This window comes from Halichoerus grypus, chromosome 11 (assembly GCF_964656455.1).
Source record: "Halichoerus grypus chromosome 11, mHalGry1.hap1.1, whole genome shotgun sequence".
NCBI classification, from domain to species: Eukaryota; Metazoa; Chordata; class Mammalia; order Carnivora; family Phocidae; genus Halichoerus; species Halichoerus grypus.
The window spans coordinates 511,199-532,377 of NC_135722.1; the positions used below are offsets into that span (position 1 = coordinate 511,199).

Consider the following 21,179-nt stretch of genomic DNA (forward strand, 5'->3'; position numbering starts at 1 on the left):
TGCTGTGGCTCTCCCAGGCCAGATGTCCAGAAGGCCCAAAGACTATAACCCAAGACGGGTGGAAGGCCCAGGAGCCAGGTCTGCCGGACCTCAGGGCGGGCCAGGGAGGGGCATGAGTCTTGGCGGCAGGGCCGAAGCTTAGCCCCAGGCTGAGGGAGGTGCCCTGGAGAAGGGCCTTGACAGATAGGGGACCAGGTTGGTGGTCAGCTCTGAGGTGTCAGTGCAGGAGTGGAGGGGTCCCTGAGCACACAGTGGGCTGCACTCTGCACCTCGAGGACACCAGACCACCAGGCCAGTGCCCACCTGAGCTCATCCAGGGCCCCACCCTTGGAGGAGGCCTCTGGCACCCTCTGCTGGCGGCTCTGCGCGCTGGGGTGTGGGCAGTCCAGGGGGCACCCTAGTACCTGGCCAGATGGGGGCATCTTGATCTGCGTTTCCCCAAAGCAGCTGGGGGCCCCGCCCTGGGTGAGGGTGTCTGGAGGGCTCATTCCTGGGGTCTCTGTGTGGTGGGCAGGGGCACCCGCAGGGAGCGCGATGCAGAGGCTGTGCCTTGTGGGATTGGGGTTAGAGATCTAGAGCCGTCTGTCAGCTGGTCTGCCAGAGCCAGGCCCGGCCCCCAGGCCTCAGGAGCCCCGACTCTAAGCTAGGACTGTCCTGTCCACCAGGACCCGGTCAGGGGGAGCTGGGCCACCTCTGGGCCTTGAGCACCATGGCCTCCTCTCCCCAAGAGAGGAAGGTCCTCCCCAAGCCCCAGGCCAGAAGAGGAAGGTTGGTCCTCCCAGACCCAGGCAGGACCTCGCAGACAGGGAAATAAGACCCAGAAGGAAAAGGGGAGGGATGGGGTGCCGGCTGTCCCTCCAGAAACCTGCAGATGCCCCTCGTCCAGAACCACCAGGAGGGATGGGCCCCAGACTGGACCACCCCCCACCAGCCCTATTTGGCTGAGCCCCTCCTTTGGAGCAGGGATGGGCACCCCCAGCTCCACCTGCTCTGAAGGGGGCCTCTGCTGGCCCAGTGGTGCTCACACTAGAACAAGCTCAGAGGGGCTGCTCCTGGTCATGACCCCACCCGGCAGGGCTCTGCCTTCACCAGGATGGTGGTGCTGGCTGGGCTTTGGGGACACTACCTCCAGGCTGGGTCGCTTATCCCTTGGGAGCCTCAGAACCTACACTGTTCCCTTGCCCGTCTCTCCCTCCCCTCCTCCATCCCATCCACAGGCCACCACTGCTCTGTCCCCCTCTGTCCCCACTGTGCTCCCTGGACAGCTTGAGGAGGACCTGATCTCCAAGACCCCAGGCCCCTGGTTCCTTAGCTCCTGGCAGCCCTAGGCCAGCTCCCATTACCCAGGAGCTGCTGGTTCCAAGATGCTCTGGACCCACCTGTCTGCTGGGCCTCTGGGCTCCTGGAAGAGGCTTCCCCACCACCTCCTGGCAGGCGAGAGTGGTGGGCCCAAAGTCACGTGGCCTTCAGGGTAGGTGTGAGGACATGAGGGCATCATTGTCCAAGGCCACCAGATTGGGGGATGACTGAGCTCTACCCACTTTAGCATCCTGGTGATCTCAGCGTCCATAAAAGTAGACTTGGATGAAGAACAAGGCCCAGAGGGGCCAGGTCACCTGCCCAGAGCCCCAGAGCTGGGGAGGAGCTGGGCTCCAGTGCAGTTTGGCCTGATCTGTGCCCCTAACCACACACCTCCTCACCTCCCACACCAGGCTGGCCAAGCAGGGAAGAGGGAGGGTGTGGTGGTGGCGGCCCCAGTGGTGGCGGGGACTGCAGAGGGTGTGCCCATGGGAGCGTCCCGCTGGGCAAGGGGGGCTGAGCTGCCCGCCCAGCGTCCACTCTGTGCCCAGCTCTGCTGCCAGCAAACATCCCCGCAAACAAGGCCCGTCTCTGTTTCGGGCACAGGCATGTCTTTGTGGCCTTCCCCAGACCAGCTGGCTCCATTTGCCTCCTCTCCTACACAGGGCGGCCAGGAGGCAAAAGCAGCTTTTTCTTCTTTTTTTAAAGATTTTATTTATTTATTTGACAGAGAGAGAGAGCGCACAAGTAGGGGGAGCGGCAGAGGGAGAAGCAGGCTCCCCGCGAGCAAGGAGCCCAATGCCGGGCTCCATCCCAGGACCCTGGGATCATGACCCGAGCCAAAGGCAGACGCTTCACCAACTGAGCCACTCGGCATCCCCAAGTGGGGTTTCTTTAAGAAGAGTCTTTTCTTTGTCCTTTCTATTTTACTTTTTCAAAATATTTGATTTACCAAGAGGTTAGTGCCTGGAAGGGCTAGCACGAGGGGTAAGACGTCCCTCACTCCTGTATCACGAGGCCAGAGATAGAATGGAGGCAAGAGGGGCACCTGTTTCCTGGACCAGGTGGCGCTTGGCAGGGGTGACAGCGGCTGAGAGAGGACTCACGGGAGAGGGCGGCACTGAGAAGGTGGCTCTGTGTCCGGAGAAACAGAGAGACGACCCTATGACTCTCCCCCACAAGTGTGAGAGAATGCCAGAGGCATTAAACCATTCACGGTTTAATTTTCACGGGGAAAATTACCAGGTTCCTGGAAGAAAATGTGGGAAACATCTTTGTGATGAAGCTGAGGAAGAATGTTCTGTGCAACACTTCAAAATGAGCTGATGAGTTTGGCTTCATCAAATTGAGGATGTAGCTCGCCAGTGGCCCACGGGCACGGCTGACGGGGAGCCGGGGAGCCCGAGGCTTCGCCAACAGCAGGGCCCACCCACAGCACACACCGGCAGCCGGCCTGGGGGTGCGCCGTCCCACGGGGGCCCCAGATTCTTTCGGGAGCCCTGAGCTCTAAGCTAGTTTCCTAACAACACAGAAGTGTGTTGGAGGTTGAATTGTGTCCCCATCCCGCGGATTCATACAAGATAGGGTCGTTAGGTTGGGCCTTAATCCACATGGCGGCTGTCCTTGTAATAAGGACGCTGGACAGGTGCACCCGTCACGGGAAGGTGGAGGCAGAGGTGTGGTGGGTCATCTACAAGACGAGAAGCATCAGCGATGGCCTGCTACCTGCAGCATGGGTATGAGCAGACAGAACCAGCCCAGCAGCACCTTGATCCCAGACGCCGGCCTCCCGAATTCCTGCTGTTTAAGCCTGGCATTTGATGGTGCTCTGTTATGGCCATCCCGGGGATGATACAAAGTGAGTCTTCACCTTTTTTACCCGGCTCTGGTATAAAAGCTGCCCTGTTGCGGGGGGGGCGGGGGCTGTGGGCTCCTTTGCAAGGATCCGGCTTGGCGGCTTGGCCGAGGACCCTTCCCCACCACACGCTCCGGGGGGCGGGTGCGGAAGTCCCCGGGAACAACCATCCCTAATCTCACTTCATCCAGCCTCGGCCCCGAGTGGAGGCCGGACCGGCCAGGCCGCCCCAGGAAGCGGTGTGAGCCGCCCTGGCCCCTCGGGGGAACCGCCAGCCGCCGTGCTGTGGGTGCTCAGACCTGGGATCTTGGCAGCCCTTCTCCCCGAAATGAACGAGGGGCCCTGTCGCTTCAAGGAAAACAGCGTCTTTGTTGCCATGGTGAGTCCGAGCCTCCAAGCTAGGAGTGTGCAGCCCCAGGCAAAACAGGTTTTAAGGTAAGTCTCACCTGCCCCAGCCCGAGGCTGCAGACAAGGGCAGGCCACCCCTGGAGGGGCACACACGGCTGCACACAGGGGCCTCCCGCCACGGCCACGCAGGTAGGACAGTACGGAGTGACTCCTTCTGCCCCAGCCAAGCCTGCAAATGATGCAGCCTCAGGCCCCAAGCCAGAGCCCCCCAGCGAGGCCACTCCCAGATTCTTCTTAGTTTTTTGTTTTCTTTTGTTTTTTTAAGATTTTATTTATTTGACAGAGAGAGACACAGTGAGAGAGGGAACACAAGCAGGGGGAGTGGGAGAGGGAGAAGCAGGCTTCCCGTGGAGCAGGGAGCCCAATGCGGGGCTCGATCCCAGGACCCCGGGATCATGACCTGAGCCGAAGGCAGACGCTTAATGACTGAGCCACCCAGGCGCCCCAGATTCTTCTTAGTTTTTAATCCTGGTAAAATACACAGAACATAAAATGTACCGTCTTCACCGTCTCTAAGCCCACAGCTCAGGGGCACTAAGCACATTCACACTGTTGTGCAGCCGTCCCCACCACCTCTCCCCAGAACTTCCATCTTCCCAACTGAGACTCTGTCCCCGAGTCACTGACCCCCATCCCTCCCCCAGCGCCCACCATCCACTCTCTGTCCCCCTGAGTCACCGACCCCCATCCCTCCCCCGGCGCCCACCGTCCACTCTCTGTCCCCCTGAGTCACCGACCCCCATCCCTCCCCCGGCGCCCACCGTCCACTCTCTGTCCCCCTGAGTCACCGACCCCCATCTCTCCCCCGGTGCCCAGCGCCCACCATCCACTCTCTGTCCCCCTGAGTCACTGACCCCCATCCTCCCCCGGCGCCCACCGTCCACTCTGTTCCCTGTGAATCTGGAGACTCTAAGGACTTCATGTGGGCGGAATCCTGCAGTATTTGTCCCTCTGTGTCTGGCCTGTCTCACTCAGCATCACGTCCCCCAGGTCCATCCACGCTGTGGCAGGTGTCAGCGTGTCCCTCCGTGTTCAGGCTGAGTGACGGTCCGGTGTGTGGATGGACCACGTTTATCCGCTCGTCCGTCGACGACGCTTGGGCTGCTTCCCTGTCAGCGGCTGTGAACGTGAGTGTGCAAGCATCCACTCGCGTCCCTGCTTTCGGTTCTCTGGGTCAATACCTAGAAGAGGAATCGCTGGAACACACGGTCACTCCATTTTCAGCTGTTTGAGAACCGCCACGCCGTTTTCCATGGCTGCTGCACCGGCTTCCTTTCCCGCTGAGTGTGCGGGAGGGTCCACCCTGCACGTGCTCCCACTCGCGGGGTTTCTGCTGTCAGATGACAACAGCCGTCTTCAGGGCCGCGGGCGGGTCCTCGCCGTGGCTCTGATGTGCGTGTCCCTGACGAGCAGGGACGTGGGCATCTCCTCTGCTGGCTGGCCAGTTGTAGGTCTTCCCTGGACAGACGTCGGCTCCAGTCCCCCGCCCATCTTTGAATCAGGTTGTTGTTTTATTGTTGAGATTTAGGAGTTCTCTGTATGTTCTGGAAACTAAGCCCTTACCAGATGCGTGACTTGCAAATATTTTCTTCTATTTCATGAGGTGTCTTCCCGACCTGTTGATGGTGTCCTTTGACGCACAGAAGTTTGTAAATTTTTGGTTTGCAATCTCATTTCTTCTTTGGAGTTAGGGTTGAGGGGAAACAGAGGTTGTGCCTGAGGAATAAACTTTTCTGCTGAGTTTGTATCCTGAACGTTTTAAATAAGCAGCAGAGGAGGGGGAAGATAGGCAGCTGGTAAACTGGGGCCCAGGGTCGCCACCCCCCTTCCATGTTGGCCCCCAGACGTCCTGTTCCAATCCAAAGTACGGTAGGGAAGGCAACTATCCCACTCTTCTTATTCTGCTCATTAATGATCGAGATGAGGGGATGGAGAAGGAGGTGCCACCCACGTCCCCAAGACCCGGGGGCACAGGTCCGTCCGTTCTGAGGTGGGTTCCCTGACGAGGAGAACAAAGGTGAGAGAAATGTCCCTACAACCTGCCGCCAGCTGATAAATCCCTGAGCATGACCTTCCTCCAGGAGCTCGTGGCCGCCTCAGTGTTGATGTTTTACTGGGCACTAAACGCAACCTTATCCTGACGGCACCGGCCGTCCTCGGTCCTGTAAACCTCCCGTTCTACATACAGAAGCTCCTTGCAAACTTACACTGTCCCCACCCCCACTCTGTCCTCTCAAAAGTGTGTCATCAGCCACTCCTCACGACCCCGGTGCAGCCCCTCCTGCCCACGGGCCTGTCCCCGCGCTTTAATAAAACCACTTTTTTGCACCCAAGTCGTCTCAAGAATTCTTTCTTGGCCGCTGCACCCAACAGCCCCGCACCACCCAAGACCGCTATGAGTAGAAGCTTCTAGAAGGCTGTTGCTGACAATGACAAGGTGTGTGAACCAGACTGATGCCAACGCGGACAGACCCTCCGAGATGACCGCTCCTGACAGGAAGCCTTCTTGAGCACGGACCCCCGCCTCCCCACGCATTACTTTCTGTCCAACTGATGCAGTTTCGGAATGTTGGTGGTGATGGGGTCCGGAGCCGGCGGCCGAGAAAGAATTCTTGAGTTGTCTTCGGTGCAAAACGGAGGTTTTATTAAAGCGCGGGGACAGGCCCTTGGGCAGGAGGAGCTACTGCCCCTGCTGCCCTGGGATTACATGAGGAGTAGGTGATTCTCTACCTTGGGGTTGGGAGAAGTAAAGAGGAAGGAAGTTCCCAAAGGACTTTGGTTTGTTAAAGGAAACTCGACACCTTGGAGGAATGTTATAAGCTGCCTGTCTCAGGTATATGTCAATGGGCTGCAGGTTACAAGGACATTTAATTTTATTTGTTTCCCACATCACAAACACACCTTAAGTACGTCCTCGGGGCATAATAACGTCCGGATTCTGAAACTCGTACGTCCTCGGGGCATAATAACGTCCGGGTTCTGAAACTCTCTTCCTGATCGGCTCCCCCTATCAGGCCCAGCCTCCAGGGCTATAAAAGCAGGTCTTCCCCCAGGCGGGTTTGCGGGGATGCACTCCTCCCACAAGCTTCTGTCCGTAAATCCCCTTCCCGAGCCAGGGAGGAAGCTTGGAGTTCACTCCCCTGAGATGAGTGGCCTGTGATTTCCTACACCCGCCCGCGGCCACCCTCGGGAAGCTTGGAGTTCACTCCCCTGAGATGAGTGGCCTGTGATTTCCTACACCCGCCCGCGGCCACCCTCGGGGGCGTGAGCACGCTCTTCTGCCCCAAGCTCTCGCCCCCGCCAGCCAGCAGCGCACATCGGGGACGCTCACAGATGGCTCCCGGCCCAGCAGCCTCTGCTTGGCAGAGCTCTGAGGGGCAAGAGCAGAGCCCTGAGCAGGGGTGCCGCCCTGGGGAGGCCATGCCTCGCTGCGCCCACCCGCGCCACCCGCCGCCGGGCGGGCTCAGTGACACACGTGCCACCTGCTTGACTGGCCTGTGCTGCACTCTGGTCACTGCTGTGAAACGCTGGGTGGCCTGTTAGCACACAGGCCCTGCCCTGCCATCCCCACGGCCACGGAGAGAAAAGCCAACGTGCACTTGTCCAATTGGGCCAGCGCTTTTGGTGTCACATCCAAGAATCACAGTGCTCCTGGATCTTGACCTACAGAAACTGAACGTTGGGGAATGTCTGCTGTTTTAAGCCACGCTGTCCTAGGGTAATTTCTCAAGCAGCCGTAGGTAACTCGTAAGAGGGTTCTCTTCTGTTATTACTACTGATGTGAAGGGTTGGGGTCCAGGAGCCAACGGTCAAGAAAGAATTCTTGAGACGTCTTTGGTGCAAAAAAAAGGTGGTTTGGGGCGCCTGGGTGGCTCAGTCCTTAAGCGTCTGCCTTCGGCTCAGGTCATGATCCCAGGGTCCTGGGATCGAGCCCCGCATTGGGCTCCCTGCTGGTCGGGGAGCCTGCTTCTCCCTCTCCCTCTCCCCCTGCTTGTGTTCCCGCTCTCACTGTGCCTCTCTCTGTCAAATAAATAAATAAAATCTTAAAAAAAAAAAAAAAAGGTGGTTTTACTAAAGCAGGGGGACAGGACCTGTGGGCAGAAAGAGCTGCTCTGGGGTTGTGAGGGGGCACTGATTATCTACTTGGGAGTCGGGAGGGGGTTAGGGACACTGTAAGTCTCTAAGGAATTTGGAAGCAAGGTTTCCAGGACCCCAAGGGGTCATTTACTACTGTCTAGTAAAGCCTTAGTCATGAGACCCTTCAGAGGCACACGGTGAGCATATGTGTGGAGGATGATTGCCAACATGTATCTTGGGGGGGTTGGGCAGACATAAAAGAATTTTCATACGTTAAGAAAGACTTGGGGCGCCTCGGTGGCTCAGTCGGTTAAGCATATGACTCTTGGTTTTGGCTCAGGTCATGATCCTAGGGTTGTTGAGTTCAGCCCCCATGTCGGGATCCACGCTGGGTGTGGAGCCTACTTAAAAAAAAAAAAGACTTACAGGATCCTGGAGGTCAGGCTAACGTCAGAATACGGTTGCCTTTTGCCCTTAGCAAATGATTCACAGAGGCAGCTGCGTTCCTGGAGGAAGGGCACCCTACCCGTCTCAAGGCCTCGTCTGGGCTGTAAGTTATGAGGAAGTTTAATTTTTCTTTCTCTATTTCTTTTGCCTTTGTTCCTCACACTGTTGCCAATGAGAGTGGTTGTCTAAACCGCCTGCCTGGGCTGGTCTCACCCGTCCTGGCCTGACTCACCCCCACCCCCAGCCGCTGCTCCGACCCGGTCCCCTCCTCCCCCAGCTCAGCCCCCTTCGCCACCGCAGTGCCCCTGCTGTCTCCTCACATTGCCCTGGCCAAGCCCCGTCTCGGTCAAATCTAGCCTCCACCTTGCCACACCTGCCCAGAGAAGCTGGAGGGACCGGGGGCCGCCCTGGCTGAGCCACATGGCCCCCATCCCTCCTCCCCCATTGTCCCCCCACTGCCCTCTCAGTCCCCGAAGCAGTGAAGGGTCATAGAGCACATAGAGCCCCATGTGCCCCCTCTGTGCCCAGGTCTGCTGCCCGTCCTGCCTGGTGACAAAAGCCACACCTGCTTGAGGGCCCAGGATCCCAGCCCTCGTCCACCCAGGCCCCAGGCTGCGCAGGCCCCGCTCCTCTCCTGCCACCAGCCACAATGCCCTCATTTCTCGGGGGGCCACCAGCCGAGCTCCCTTCCCTGTAACACCCCCCAAAGCACTGAGTGTGCACTGACTCCACGCCTCCTCCCTCCTCCCTTCCACCCTGCACTGCCTGGGTGGGTCAGCAGTGAGGCCCTGCCAGGAGGCCCCGGAGCTCCTCCTCCCCACCCCCAGGGTGTCTGGCTCTCCCCGCCTTGGGCAGCTCCTTCCCCAACTGCCCTGACTTCCTATCCTCCCACACCCAGTGCCTCTCCAGGCTGACCCCAGACCTGAGCTCGAGACCTCTCACCCCCTGCTGCTCAGCTCTGGGCACCAAGGTACCCTAAGCCAGAGGGTCCCCCTGCCCCCCCCCCGACCTGCCCCCTCCCCCACAGCCAGCTCCTCAGCAGATCCAACACTGCTTGCAGCCTCTCGGCCGTGCTCTGGTCACTGTCCCTGCCCACCCTCACCACCTCCGGCTTCCACCCTTGCTCCCTCAGTCCGACACAACACAAGGCCCAGAGAGACCCTTTAAACCCTAAGTCCTACGGCGTCCCTCCCCCCACCCTGTGTCCAAGCTCTGCCAGCTCGACTGAAGTCCCCGGGGAGGGCTGGATGGTCTGCAGTGCCCTGCTTGGCTCTCCTCCAGACCCTGGAGCCTTTTGCTCAAAGGCCAGCTTCTCAGCGAGGCCTCCCTGAGGCCCACCCCCACTCTTCCCAGGCCGATGACCTCTGCCGCATCGGGCTTCCTTGTCCCCACCCCCGGGTCAGCCACGTGTGTTCCTTCTCGGCACCCAGGAGGAGCTCAGCTGCTGTTGAAAGAAGGGATTTGGGGACACTCCGCGTGAGGTGCCGTGTCACACGCCTGGAGCTCTATTCCGCAACTGCTCGTGGGCAGCCCGCCCACCACTCCTGGTATTTGGCCATTTATCTTGTTTCCTGTCACTCTCTCTTTGCCTTCTTTGCCTGGTTCCCTGTGGATGGTTCTGCAGGCCTGGCCAGGCCATTGGACTGTCTTGGTCTGGTGGGAGCAGGAGTCCAGCCCCTCCCAGGAACGCCAGGCTGTATGGACGTGGTCATTCACTGCTTCCGAGGACTGCGGTGAGGCTGGACCGCCCCAGGGCAGCCGCTTGCTCACTGACCCAGCCTGACCTGTCCCCAGCGCCCATTGTACCCGGCACGTGGGTGGAGGTGCCATCAAGGTTCCTGGGGGTACCCTGCAGCCCATGCAAGAGGGCTCTGGGCGTCATCCTTGCCTTCCACTGCCTGGGCCTCCAGGGTCAGGGATTAGGAGTGTCCTGGGAAGGAGTTGAGCCAGGACAGGCTGAGGTACAGACGCTGGGCCCCGGGCCCCCACCCCAGCCCACCTGGATGGGGTCAGAGCTGGCCATCAGGCCTCCAGATCTTCTCCCCTCCTCACCCTCTCCTCCTATAACCCTGAGGCTTTGGCTTCACCCCTACACCTCTGCCCCTCAAACACTGGGCCCTCATCCATGTGGTGGTACGGTGACTTACGGGTCCTTCTGGGTTCTAGGGGTCCTCCCTCTCCTGAAGCACACAAGTGCCCCGGGATCATGAAGTGGGCGGCAGGCAAGCTAACACGCCTTCATCATCTCTGCAATGCCACCTCCTTGCTCTCAGCCTCCTGCCAGGGACATTGCTGCCTTTTCTGGGGCAGGGACTGAGCTGATCCAGGCCCAGCATAGCCTGCCCTTCCAGGGAGCTGTGTGACCCACAGAATGGCCCAAGCCCATTATCTGTGTGAAGCGAGGCCCAAGGTACCCCTAGGAGGCCATCCCATGACGACTGCAAGTATAGGGTGATGATCTGAGTTTTTTTTTTTTTTCCTAAAGGAAGTGCACTTTTTTTTTTAAGATTTTATTTATTTGACAGAGAGAGACACAGCGAGAGAGGGAACACAAGCAGGGGGAGCGGGAGAGGGAGAAGCAGGCTCCCTGCTCAGCAGGGAGCCCGATGCGGGGCTCGATCCCAGGACCCTGGGACCATGACCTGAGCCGAAGGCAGACGCTTAAGGACTGAGCCCCCCAGGCGCCCCTACTGATAACATCTTTAATGGCTTATTTCTTTTTAAGGTCTGGTTATTTTCTGTTGATCACAGGAGACTGTCATAAATAAGATTCCCCTCTCAGACACCTAGGGCAGGGTGGTCTGGAGTGTTCCCTTATCTCTGGTTTCCTTACAACTCCACATTTTGGGGATTTCTTTGAGACTGATCACTGAGCCCCCTATCTCTCTCTCCCTACCTAGCCCCGCCTGTCCCTTTCTCAATGAGGCGCCCCGTGGGAGATCTGACGCCCGGGGCGGGGGATGGGGAGCATCACTCCAGGGTCCAATCACTCCGGGGGACACACCGCTCAGGGGCGCATCGCTCCGGGAAGTGCATCATTGGAGGGGGGCACACCGTTTTGGGGGCACATAGCTCCGGGAGCGCATTACAGAGGGGGGCGCATCGCTCCAGGGGCGCACCGCTCTGGGGGCGCATCCCTCGGGGGGCACAGCTGGTGATGAGAAGGGGACACCGATCTAAGGATGCAGGGCTCGAGGGAGAGAGCACGGATCGCCGGGCAGCTGTCTCCCGGTGGTACTGGTCCCGAAACTGGGCGTGGTCTCGGGGCGGGGCGTCGCCCTGTGGCGGAAGCGCCGTCGGCCCCGCCCTTCCGCGCCGCTCTCGGATTGGCTGGCATGCAGGTGCCCCCGGGGCATTGTGGGCCACCGCGCTCGGTCTCTGCTTCGCCATGTCGGGCTCCCCGGTGAAGCGGCAGAGGATGGAGAGCGCGCTGGACCAGCTCAAGCAGTTCACCACCGTGGTGGCCGACACGGGCGACTTCCACGGTGAGGCGCGCGGGACCCCGAGCTCCGGGACGCGCACCGACTGGCCGTGCTGGGGGCGGGTGTTCATGGACGTTGAGAGCCGGCGGGGCCCGGGTCGGGGCTTCGGGGAGGGGGCCTGAGGGGGCGCGGGCCCGGGGTGGGGGCATCGGGAGTCCTGAGGGGGCGCGGGCCCATGCCCGGAGGTGAGGAGGGGGCGCAGGGGCTGAGGGCTGGGGAAAGGGGCAGGGGTGAGGGCAGGGGGCTCCCTCCGAGCTGTTGGAAAGCCCTGGGGGGAGCTTCCAGCGTCCGTGGGTCCTGGGAAGCTCGCAGGGGTTTTGCGCCGAGGAAGAGGTTCGAGGTAGAGCTGGAGCGAATTTCGGCCCAGACCACTTGGCCACACATTTGGTTCAGCAGATGTTGACTACTGAGCAGGAGCTCGAGTTAGTTCTGGGCCCAGAAAGACCAGAAATGACGGGCCGGCTTTGTAATCTCCTGTTGCACATACTTTGCGCCCAGGCCGGGGCCGCGCAGCCCGGCGGGTAAAACTCCGTGCAGGGAGGAGAGCGAAGTCCTGGGGACCTGTCGTTCCTGGGTTTGCATTGTGTTGGTGGGAGAGAAGTGGGGAAGGATCATCCATCGGTCCTGGGAGGGCCCAGCCTGAACGGGCCTCCGTCCTGCTCTGCTGTGAACAAACAAGATTTTCAGGAAAACCGTGAAAGGCTGCACCGAAATGAGCACTGTAGAACTGACTTCCTTTCTTTCCTGCTTTCTCACGGTGGCTTGAGAAACAGGCTTTATTAGTTCTCTTTGGTAACGCTGAGTAAGAGGATTGTTTATCTAGCTGAGCGGAGGAGAGCGGACACCCACTTTTGGCGGCTTAAATACAAAACACTGAGACCCGATCACCGTCGGTCCGGCCTGTAGGCTGTCAGACGTCCCCACGTGGGCTGGCTCTGGGGGAACTCCTGCTCCCTGGGGCGCCAAGATCTCCTGCTCCCCGTGCCCTTCCATCAGACCTCTGGGCACTGACCTAAGTAGGATAGAGTGTGCTGGAAACGTGGCCGCACCTTTTCTGTGCCTGTTTCCCCTTCCTCTTTTCTTTTTTTTTAAGATTTTATTTATTTATTTGACAGAGAGAGAGAGCACAAGCAGGGGGAGTGGCAGAGGGAGAAGCAGGCTCCCCGAGGAGCAGAGAGCCTGATGCAGGGCTCGATCCTGGGACTCTGGGTTCAGGACCGGAGCCCAAGGCAGACGCTTCACCGACTGAGCCACCCAGGCGCCCCTGTGTTTCCCCTTCTTAACACTGAGAATCATTTTCCCTCTTTGCTTCTTTGCCAGAGCCTTGGTCTGTACTGCTTCCTGCGGCTCTCCCTGGAGAGGAGCCTTGGGGGAACACTTGTTCTTTTTCCCTTCCCAGAAATATCTAAATCCATGTGCTGACATTTTTCATTTTAATGAATAATTGCAACTTTGTAAGAATACAGTAGTTAATAATGTATACCCATAAACATGGCATAGTTGCAAATCCAGCATTTGGTTTTGTGGTCATTTTATGAACTGAAGTTTCTTACCTTTGGCAGGGGCTGGGGGGTGGGTCCTAGGCTGCTGTGAAAATATAATCAAAGCCATGGATGCCCTCCCCAGAACAGTGCCCCCGCCCCCTGCAGTTTCACATTCAATTTAAGGGTCCCTGGACCCTAAAGCCCATCTGTTGACCCCAGCTGAGTATTACTTTTGTTTTTAAGTTTGTCAGAAGTCAACCTTGTCAAGGCCTAATTTTATGTAATAAAAGGCACTATTCAGTACATCCCTCCATGAGATTTGAGCCTGCAAAAATACCAGTCCAGAACATTTTCTTCCTTCCTTTTTTCCTCCCTCCCTCCCTTGCTTTTTCTCTTCCTCTCTTCCTCTCTTTCTGTCTTTCTTACAGGCTCCATGCCCGGTTTGGAGTCCAACATGAGGCCTGAACTCCTGACCCTGAGATCAAGACCTGAGCTGAGGGGCACCTGGGTGGCTCAGTCGGTCAGTTGGTGGGCGCTTGATTTCAGCTCAGGTCATGATCTCAGGGTGGTGGGATGAGCCTCGCATCAGGCTCCACACTCAGCAGGGAGTCTGCTTGAGATTCTCTCTCCCTCTGCCCCCCCCCGTCTAAAATAAATAAATAAATCATTTTTTAAAAAATATTTATTTATTTATTTTAGAGAGAGAGAGTGGGAAGTGGGGAGGGGCAGAGGGAGAGAGACTCTCCAAGCAGACAGACTCCCTGCCGAGCGTGGAGCCTGATCCAGGGCTTGATCCCATGACCCTGAGATCATGACCTGAGCCAAAACCCAGAGTCGGATGCTTAACCGACAGAGCCACCCAGGGGCCCCAGGAGCACTTTCTCAAGTTATTATTTTGAAATATAGACTCACAGGAAGTTGCAAAATTAGCCTGTCGAGTCCCATGAATCCTTCACCTGCTGTCCCCCAGTGGTGACATGTTCTGTGACCGTGGTGTGATGTTGGCACCAGGAAGCTGGCACCAGCACAACCCTATACAGAGGCTGCAGGCCTGGCTCCGTTCACCAGTTGCAAGCCTGAATGGGGGTGGGGCATGGCATTCCCCGCAGTGGTTTCACAACACGTATAGATTCTGTGCCTTGTGCTCCTGACGACTGCCCCCCTCCCTGTTCTCGGCAGCCGCCAGTCTGTTCTCCGTCTCTGTAGTTTTGTCATCAAAGCATACTTTGAAAATACGAATTTGCCAAATGGATTTACTGACCCCGCTAATGGTCTGGAGCAGATGTGTTTGTGAGGGTGCGTGGCCGTGGGCTGGCTCAGCCTCTGGTCGGCGAGCCTGCAGGTTAGGCTCCGCGGGTTTCCTGTCATTGCCGGCTTGTTACTAAGAGCTGACGTGGTGCGAGAAGGAAGAAGGCCGTGCGTGGGTGCAGCCGCGTGCCCTCACTGTCGCTGGCCTGGGCGCCAGGCGCCTGCCCATGGTAGTTTGGCCGCAGGAAGTGCCCTCCCAGCTGTGCCCGCTGCGTGCCTCGCCCCACGGTGGGAAAGTCAGCCCCCACGGGCACCTCGGATCTCTGGCCCTCATCTTGGTAGCGGTTGTGTTGTGCAAACAGCCTTCTGGGACAGGGAGATGCGTGTGAAGTGCCCCTGCTCCCCGGCTGGAAAACACGCTGGCCTCGGCTGGTGTGCGTGGGGCTTAGAGGGGCTCTTCTGTGGCAGAAGGAGCGCTCCACTCACTCTCCTGCTGTCCAAAATTCTTTGCCTAGCCATCGACGAGTACAAGCCCCAGGATGCCACCACCAACCCTTCCCTGATGCTGGCTGCCGCGCAGATGCCAGCCTACCAGGAGCTGGTGGAGGAGGCCATCGCCTACGGCCGGCGGCTGGGCGGGTGAGCTGGGGGGGCGCAGTCGGCCGCACTGGCCCCCGGCTGTTACCTCCTTAACGGCATTTTAGTTCTCGGATGACTTAGACTCAAGGAAGGAAAGCTGGGTTTCTTTATGTTTATTTTTATCAACTTTATCAAAGTGTCATTTACATGTAGTAAACTGCCACCGTAGTAAGTGTCCAGTTCAATGAATTGTTTACAGGACCGTGTACTCCCTACAAACACCACCCCAGTTAAAGTGCAGCACCCCAAAGTCCCCTTGCCCCCTTTTGTGGTGAGTGTCCCGGCCCTGGCAGGCACTGACCTGCTCTCTGTCGTTTTATCGTCTTGTAACAGCTTTGCTGCAGGAAGATTCCCTAAGTGCTCAGTTCAGTTTGTTCTGGTAAATTTTTTCAGTGGTGCAGCTGTCACCGCAATCCAGTCTAGAATGTTCCCTGGTGCCCATTCACAGTCCGCGCCTGCTCCTCCCCCAGGCAACCACAGGCTGGCTTTCCTCGCCCTTTCCCTGACGGCACTTTCCGTCTCCATGGGGGTGATAGTGCCCTGCTGGGCGGGTCCCTGCAGGAACCAAGGCACAGGCCGCGTGCGGGAGTGCGGTGCTTGCCCTGAGTCCTGAGTCTGCCCTGCCCTCCACCACATAGCCCGTTGCAGCCAGCTCCCTTTCCCTTCTCCAGAGGGTGGCCCTTGCACCTCGTTGCATCGGCAAGGCCTTAGTGCCGTCCCCCGTCCAGCTGCCCTGCGGGTCCTCACCCATGATGGGCGGGCTGGAGATCGTCCCATGTGCGTTGGGCTAGTGAGGAGCCCTGGACAGTGGGCCATTTTGGAATACCACAGTGCACTTCACTCACCTGCCCAGGCAACTTCAAAGAGATTGAAAGGATTATTTTTGTCTAGTGCCACAAGATGGAGGGATTCAATTTGGAATGATGAAAAGTTCCAGAGACGGATGGTGGGGATGGCTGCACGGTGTAAACATACCTAATGCCCCCGAGCTGTGCACCTAGACATGGTTAAAATGGTGAATTTTTATGCTGTGTGTATTTTACCACAAGTAGGGAAAAAAAGAAGATGAAGGGAAAGGAATTTGCTGCAAAGGAATGAGAGAATTTGTTTTGTAGAATCCTGTGCACTTAAACCTAAAAGCTTTTGACCTAATTTTTTTCCCTTGAATTTCAGGTCGCAAGAGGAACAGGTTAAAAATGCTATCGATAAACTTTTTGTGTTGTTTGGAGCAGAAATATTAAAGAAGATTCCAGGCCGTGTATCCACAGAAGTGGATGCCAGGTAAGGACTCAGGGTCCTTGGGGTCCAGGGGCAGAAGCAACTGTCTGGTCCGGAGATGGCGCCTGTGCTGGCCGGCGCCCCCTGCTCTGCGATTCGAGTTCAGCCTGAGTTTCTGTGTAAATGCCGGGGACGAATGTGACCGTGAGTGAGATGGGCTTCCAAGCTGCTCCCCACGGGGTGGCAGAGCAGGCCGCGGGCGCCCACTCGCTCCTCTTTGGTGGGCGTCCGAGGCGGGCTGCTCGGTAACGGGCCTCTTGTTCACACAGGTTGTCCTTTGACAAGGACGCCATGGTGGCCCGAGCCCGGCGTCTCATCGAGCTCTACAAGGAAGCCGGGATCAGCAAGGACCGGATCCTTATAAAGCTCTCATCCACCTGGGAAGGAATTCAGGCTGGAAAGTAAGGATCCCCTGTGAGGAGGGGTCTGGTGGGGGCTCTGCTTCCATTCCGGGGCTGGGGGCTGCGCAGCTGTGGGCACGTTCGACCCTCAGTCCAGAGAGGGTCAGCGTGGGGGGCCAGGTCACCACCATCCAGAGAAAAACCAGGCCTCTGGGGGATCCCCAGTCTCCCGTCCCCCGTCTGTATCAGTTATAAAAACCAGCTTGTTGAACCAAACGTGCGGAGCGGGACCGGAGACCACTGACAGCTGGACAGCGGTCGGCGAGGGCGTCTCCTCACACGTGCTCGGGCCGTGTGTTCACTTGGCCCACTTAGCACCTGCAGCCACTCATCCACCTTGTTTCTCTGGCTTTGCTGGGCTGCTGCTTTTGCATCAGTAGAATCTCCTGACACGTGGCTTTTGTGTCTGGCTTCCCTCACGTGGTGGCGCGTTCAGGGCTGCATCCCTGCTAAGGCTAATGTTCCAGTGGGTCCACACCACACTCTTGTGTGTCCACACCACACTTTGTGTGTCCACTCACTGTTCCGTGGACACGTGGTAATTTCCGCCTGTGGGGCCGTCACGAGTACTGCTGCTGTGAACATCCGTGCACAGGCTCGGACACGTGTGTTCTCTCCCATGGCACCTCCGTGGGAGGGGGGCTGCTGCGTGGGACAGTCCCTCCGTGCTTGGCCGCTCCTTGGGCAGCCTGCCGGTTCCCACTGGTGCCGTCTGCAGCCCTTCTTTCCTTTTCCATTTACTCAGATAGTTTTTATTTTTGTCAGTAGTGATTGGAAAAATGTTCTGAGACTTCTAGAAATTATTCCTGACACCAAGTCAGCTGGTCCCGCTCACCAGCGCCCTTTCCCCAGAGCCCTCTGGCAGCTGGTCACACCAGCAACAATCTCCTAAGTCCTTGAGCGGGCAAATCAGAGTAGTGCAGCCAAGCTCAAGAGAAACTGCCGATAAAACAGAAACATAGAGGAGGCTGCAAATGCCAAGGTCTCAGGCATCGGCACCCGTGGTCACTCACGCTGCTAAACTGAGGTCCAGATCGGAGGGGGCAGAGCGTGTCCGAGCAGCTCCCGGGGCCGTGGCCACACAATTTCATAAGGCTGCAAACATCCCTGCAGCAGGGTCAACACGAGCGTGCTTCGGCCTGCGAGGTGGAGTGGGGCGGGAAGGGTGGCTGGGGACATGTCCCTGCTTGGCGGCGTGGCTAAGCGGCCCTCGTGGTCGCAGGAGCTCACGGCGGGAGTCACGGCGGCGCAGGACTGGCTGCTTCCAGATGAGCTCTAAGCTCTCTGCAGGGGTTGCTCGCGGCCAGATCCGTCTCATGGCTTGCGCAGCTTTGTCTCACGACATCCCGGTGCTGAGGGTGGAACGGACGGTCTCGTCCTGGGTGAATCTCCCCTCCTAGGCTGTTTTCCCCAGTCTGTCTTCCATCTCACGCTTTTGGTAAAGTCACCTTCCCGGAGCGCCCCATTCGCTGCTTCCGAAAATGCACGGCGTTTTGCCAGTCAGGTCAGACCAGCACAGCTGCTGGGTCTCGTCGAGGCCTCCCGCGGGCCAGCCTGAGCTGCGGGCACCTGCACCGGGCACGCAGGCCCTGGGAGAGGCTAGCCCCTGCAGGGTCCCGGGCCTGTACCACCACCGCCACCAAGTCCTCATTCTCTGCAGCCGCGCTTCGTGAACACCGCCGGGTGGCACAGGGCACAGGCCCCTCTGAAGCTGTCCCTCGGGGGGAGAAACACGGCCAGAGGGGCCTGAGCGCAGGCTCAGCCGTCACGGCCCACTCCCTGGCACGTGACTGTGTGGGCACTGCCCTACCCTCAGGGCTCAACCCCAGGATGTCCGGTGGATTGGGGGGCGGGCGGGGGGGCTGCAGGTGCGGGTGGGACAGAGAGCAGGACAGCACTGCGGTCAGGGGGGACTCCGCGGTCTCTGGCCCCGGCAAGCTCTGTGATGAGCCAGGGGCCCAGGTGCGGGTGCACGTGTCTGGGCCAGGGAGACCCACTGTGGCTCTCAGGGGGCCTCTCTTGCCTTTGTCCCTGTTTGGAAATGTGGGTTTGATGGAGAAAATTCCAGTCACCGTAGCCCATCAGGCAGAGGGTGGCACCTGTGCCGTGGGGGAGGGGCGGCCCGGTTGTGGTGAGGGACTCCTGAGCGGCTTCCCCACCGAACGGGGGGGGGGGGGGGCACTGTCTGGCTGTGCCCACGGGAGCGCCCATGCCGCCTGTGGACCCGCAGGCCCGGCCTTGCTCAGCCTGCCCTGTCCCCCCAGGGAGCTGGAGGAGCGGCACGGCATCCACTGCAACATGACGCTGCTCTTCTCCTTCGCCCAGGCCGTGGCCTGCGCCGAGGCAGGAGTGACACTCATCTCCCCCTTTGTGGGGCGCATCCTCGACTGGCATGTGGCCAACACAGACAAGAAATCCTACGAGCCCCTGGAGGACCCTGGTGAGTAGCCCGTTGAAGGAACGGGGTGAGGGGCTCTGCTGGGTGGAGGGGACACAGCGGTGGCAGCTCTGGGCCGTGCTGTGGGCGGGCACCGCTGCCGGCGTCCTGGAGGCCGTTCAGGAAAGCAGCGTGTCGCCCCAGGAGTGAAGAGCGTCACCAAGATCTACAACTACTACAAGAAGTTTGACTACAAGACCATCGTCATGGGCGCCTCCTTCCGCAACACCGGCGAGATCAAAGCGCTGGCAGGCTGCGACTTCCTCACCATCTCGCCCAAGCTCCTGGGGGAGCTGCTCAAGGACAACAGCAAGCTGGCCCCCGTGCTGTCGGTCAAGGCGGGTAAGCCCTCTGGCCCCTGGCTTGCGGCCGCCTTCACCCTGCTCTCGGAGGGCATAGGCAATGGACTGGCCTGAGGCAGCCTGGGTCCCACCTGTCGCGGGAGCCCTGCTGGGGCCCTGCGGAGAGATGCCGGGCAGCACCAACCCCAAGGGGGTGGGATGGGCGGGGCTGCAGGCGGGGGAACGGGCGGCTGTGGGAGGCCCCGGTGCCTGTCCTCCCCAGCCCAGGCCAGCAACCTGGAGAGGATTCACCTGGATGAAAAGGCCTTCCGCTGGCTGCACAACGAGGACCAGATGGCCGTGGAGAAGCTCTCAGACGGGATCCGGAAGTTTGCTGCGGATTCTGTGAAGCTCGAGCGGATGCTGATGGTGAGTGCCCCAGGCTCGGGTGCGGAGCTGGAAGGTTCTCGGGGACTCTGGGGGTGTCGGCTGCCCTGGCCGCCTGGACTCTGCCCCACAGGTTCCGGGCCAGCCGCTGGTGGGCACCCTTGTAAGGAGGCCATGACTCCCCGTCTGCGGCAGCCCCGACCATGGGCCTTACCCCTTCCTACGCAGGAGGCAGGGGTGCGGGGCAAGTGGGCAAGTTTCCTGGCATCTCTCACGCTCTCCCTTCTAGGATCGCATGTTCAGCACCGAGAACGGAAAATAGCACCGTGCCTGAGCTGGACCACAGACCTGTGCCCTCTGAGTTGGGGCTGATTGCACATGCCTTGTGATGAATTTTGCATTTTTTACCAATTGGGGCAGGGATGGATCATAGATTCTATGTAAAATTTTGCCTAATTAATTAAAGCAGTCACTTCTTGTGCTACATTCCTTTTTCTAGCTCCAGTCCCTTTCCCCTCGGCACCAGCTGCCCCAGGCTTTGGCTCCGACGTGGCTCCAGCTGGGGTGACACAGGCAGGGATGGTCCCTCACCTCGGCCATGAGCCTCTGCTGGGCAGCAGGCCCGGAGCCTGGGAGGCCTTGGACTTTGGTAGTGGGCAGGGGGTCCCAGGGGCTCCAGCCAGGCCGCCCCGGTGCTCAGCTCCTGTGTGGAGCAGTGGTGCCACCTTGTGGGGACGGTTTGGTGTGCACGGGCTCTGGAGCAGCTTCTGCTCATGACCTGCTGCACGGGGAAGGGCTTGGTGGGGGCAGCCCCGCCCACACCCCCACCCCCCACCCCCCAGGACCAGCCTGTTCTTGGAACAGAGCAGAACAGGCACAGCCTACAGGGATGGAGGAGGCCGGGCTGGCCACCTCAGGTCTGCAGGCAGAGCCAGGTGTCAGGGACAGGCCTGGTCACTAAGGGACCGCTCTGCACAGCTTTCTGCAGGGATGCCAGGAGCATCCTGTGTCGGGGTCAGAGCACCCAGGCTGGCGGCTGGTTCTGGAGCGGCCCCCTTGGCCATGTCCCCAAGGGCAGGAATAGCGCAGCACACACAGTGCCGGGCCCTGGGGAGAGGACCCACCGAGGGCGCACGAGCCTGGCCCCAGCAGGTCCAGCCTATGCTGAGAGCGCCCCCCTAGGGTGTGCAGGAGGCAGCTGGGTGTCCGAGTGCTGGGCAGGGCTTTGCGCCCGTCTGGCTGCGTCCCAGCCCTCGGCTGATGGGCAGGCGGGCGGCCAGCTGGTCAACAGACTGCACCCCAGGACGTGTGCACGCATGTGACTGGACGCAGCTAAAACACATCAAGCCCACCCACCCACTCACATGTACAAGCTGTGGATTTTAACAGAGACCTGCAGACCACAGAGACTGGCTGTTGGGTTTAAAGATGTTTCCGTTTGAAGCAGTCTCTACAC

At 59.3% G+C, this 21,179-nt stretch overlaps 1 protein-coding gene across 1 annotated transcript; it reads left to right on the plus strand.

The window, feature by feature from the left end:
- The first annotated feature begins 11,410 nt into the window (after positions 1–11,410).
- Positions 11,411–20,209, plus strand: TALDO1 (transaldolase 1). The gene is made up of 8 exons (XM_036083691.2): positions 11,411–11,571; positions 14,816–14,939; positions 16,113–16,220; positions 16,487–16,618; positions 18,883–19,058; positions 19,200–19,397; positions 19,620–19,765; positions 20,013–20,209. Exons 1-8 carry the CDS (start codon positions 11,475–11,477, stop codon positions 20,043–20,045), a joined length of 1,014 nt encoding a protein of 337 aa, XP_035939584.1. The 5' UTR covers positions 11,411–11,474; the 3' UTR covers positions 20,046–20,209.
- The last annotated feature ends 970 nt before the right edge of the window (positions 20,210–21,179 follow it).

Bases quoted from the DNA above. Each gene is read 5' to 3' on its own strand.
- TALDO1 (XM_036083691.2), top strand. From the start codon at position 11,475: ATGTCGGGCTCCCCGGTGAAGCGGCAGAGGATGGAGAGCGCGCTGGAC. The intron at 11,572-14,815 runs GTGAGGCGCGCG...TTCTTTGCCTAG, and splicing joins CGACACGGGCGACTTCCACG to CCATCGACGAGTACAAGCCC. The intron at 19,398-19,619 runs GTAAGCCCTCTG...TGTCCTCCCCAG, and splicing joins CGTGCTGTCGGTCAAGGCGG to CCCAGGCCAGCAACCTGGAG.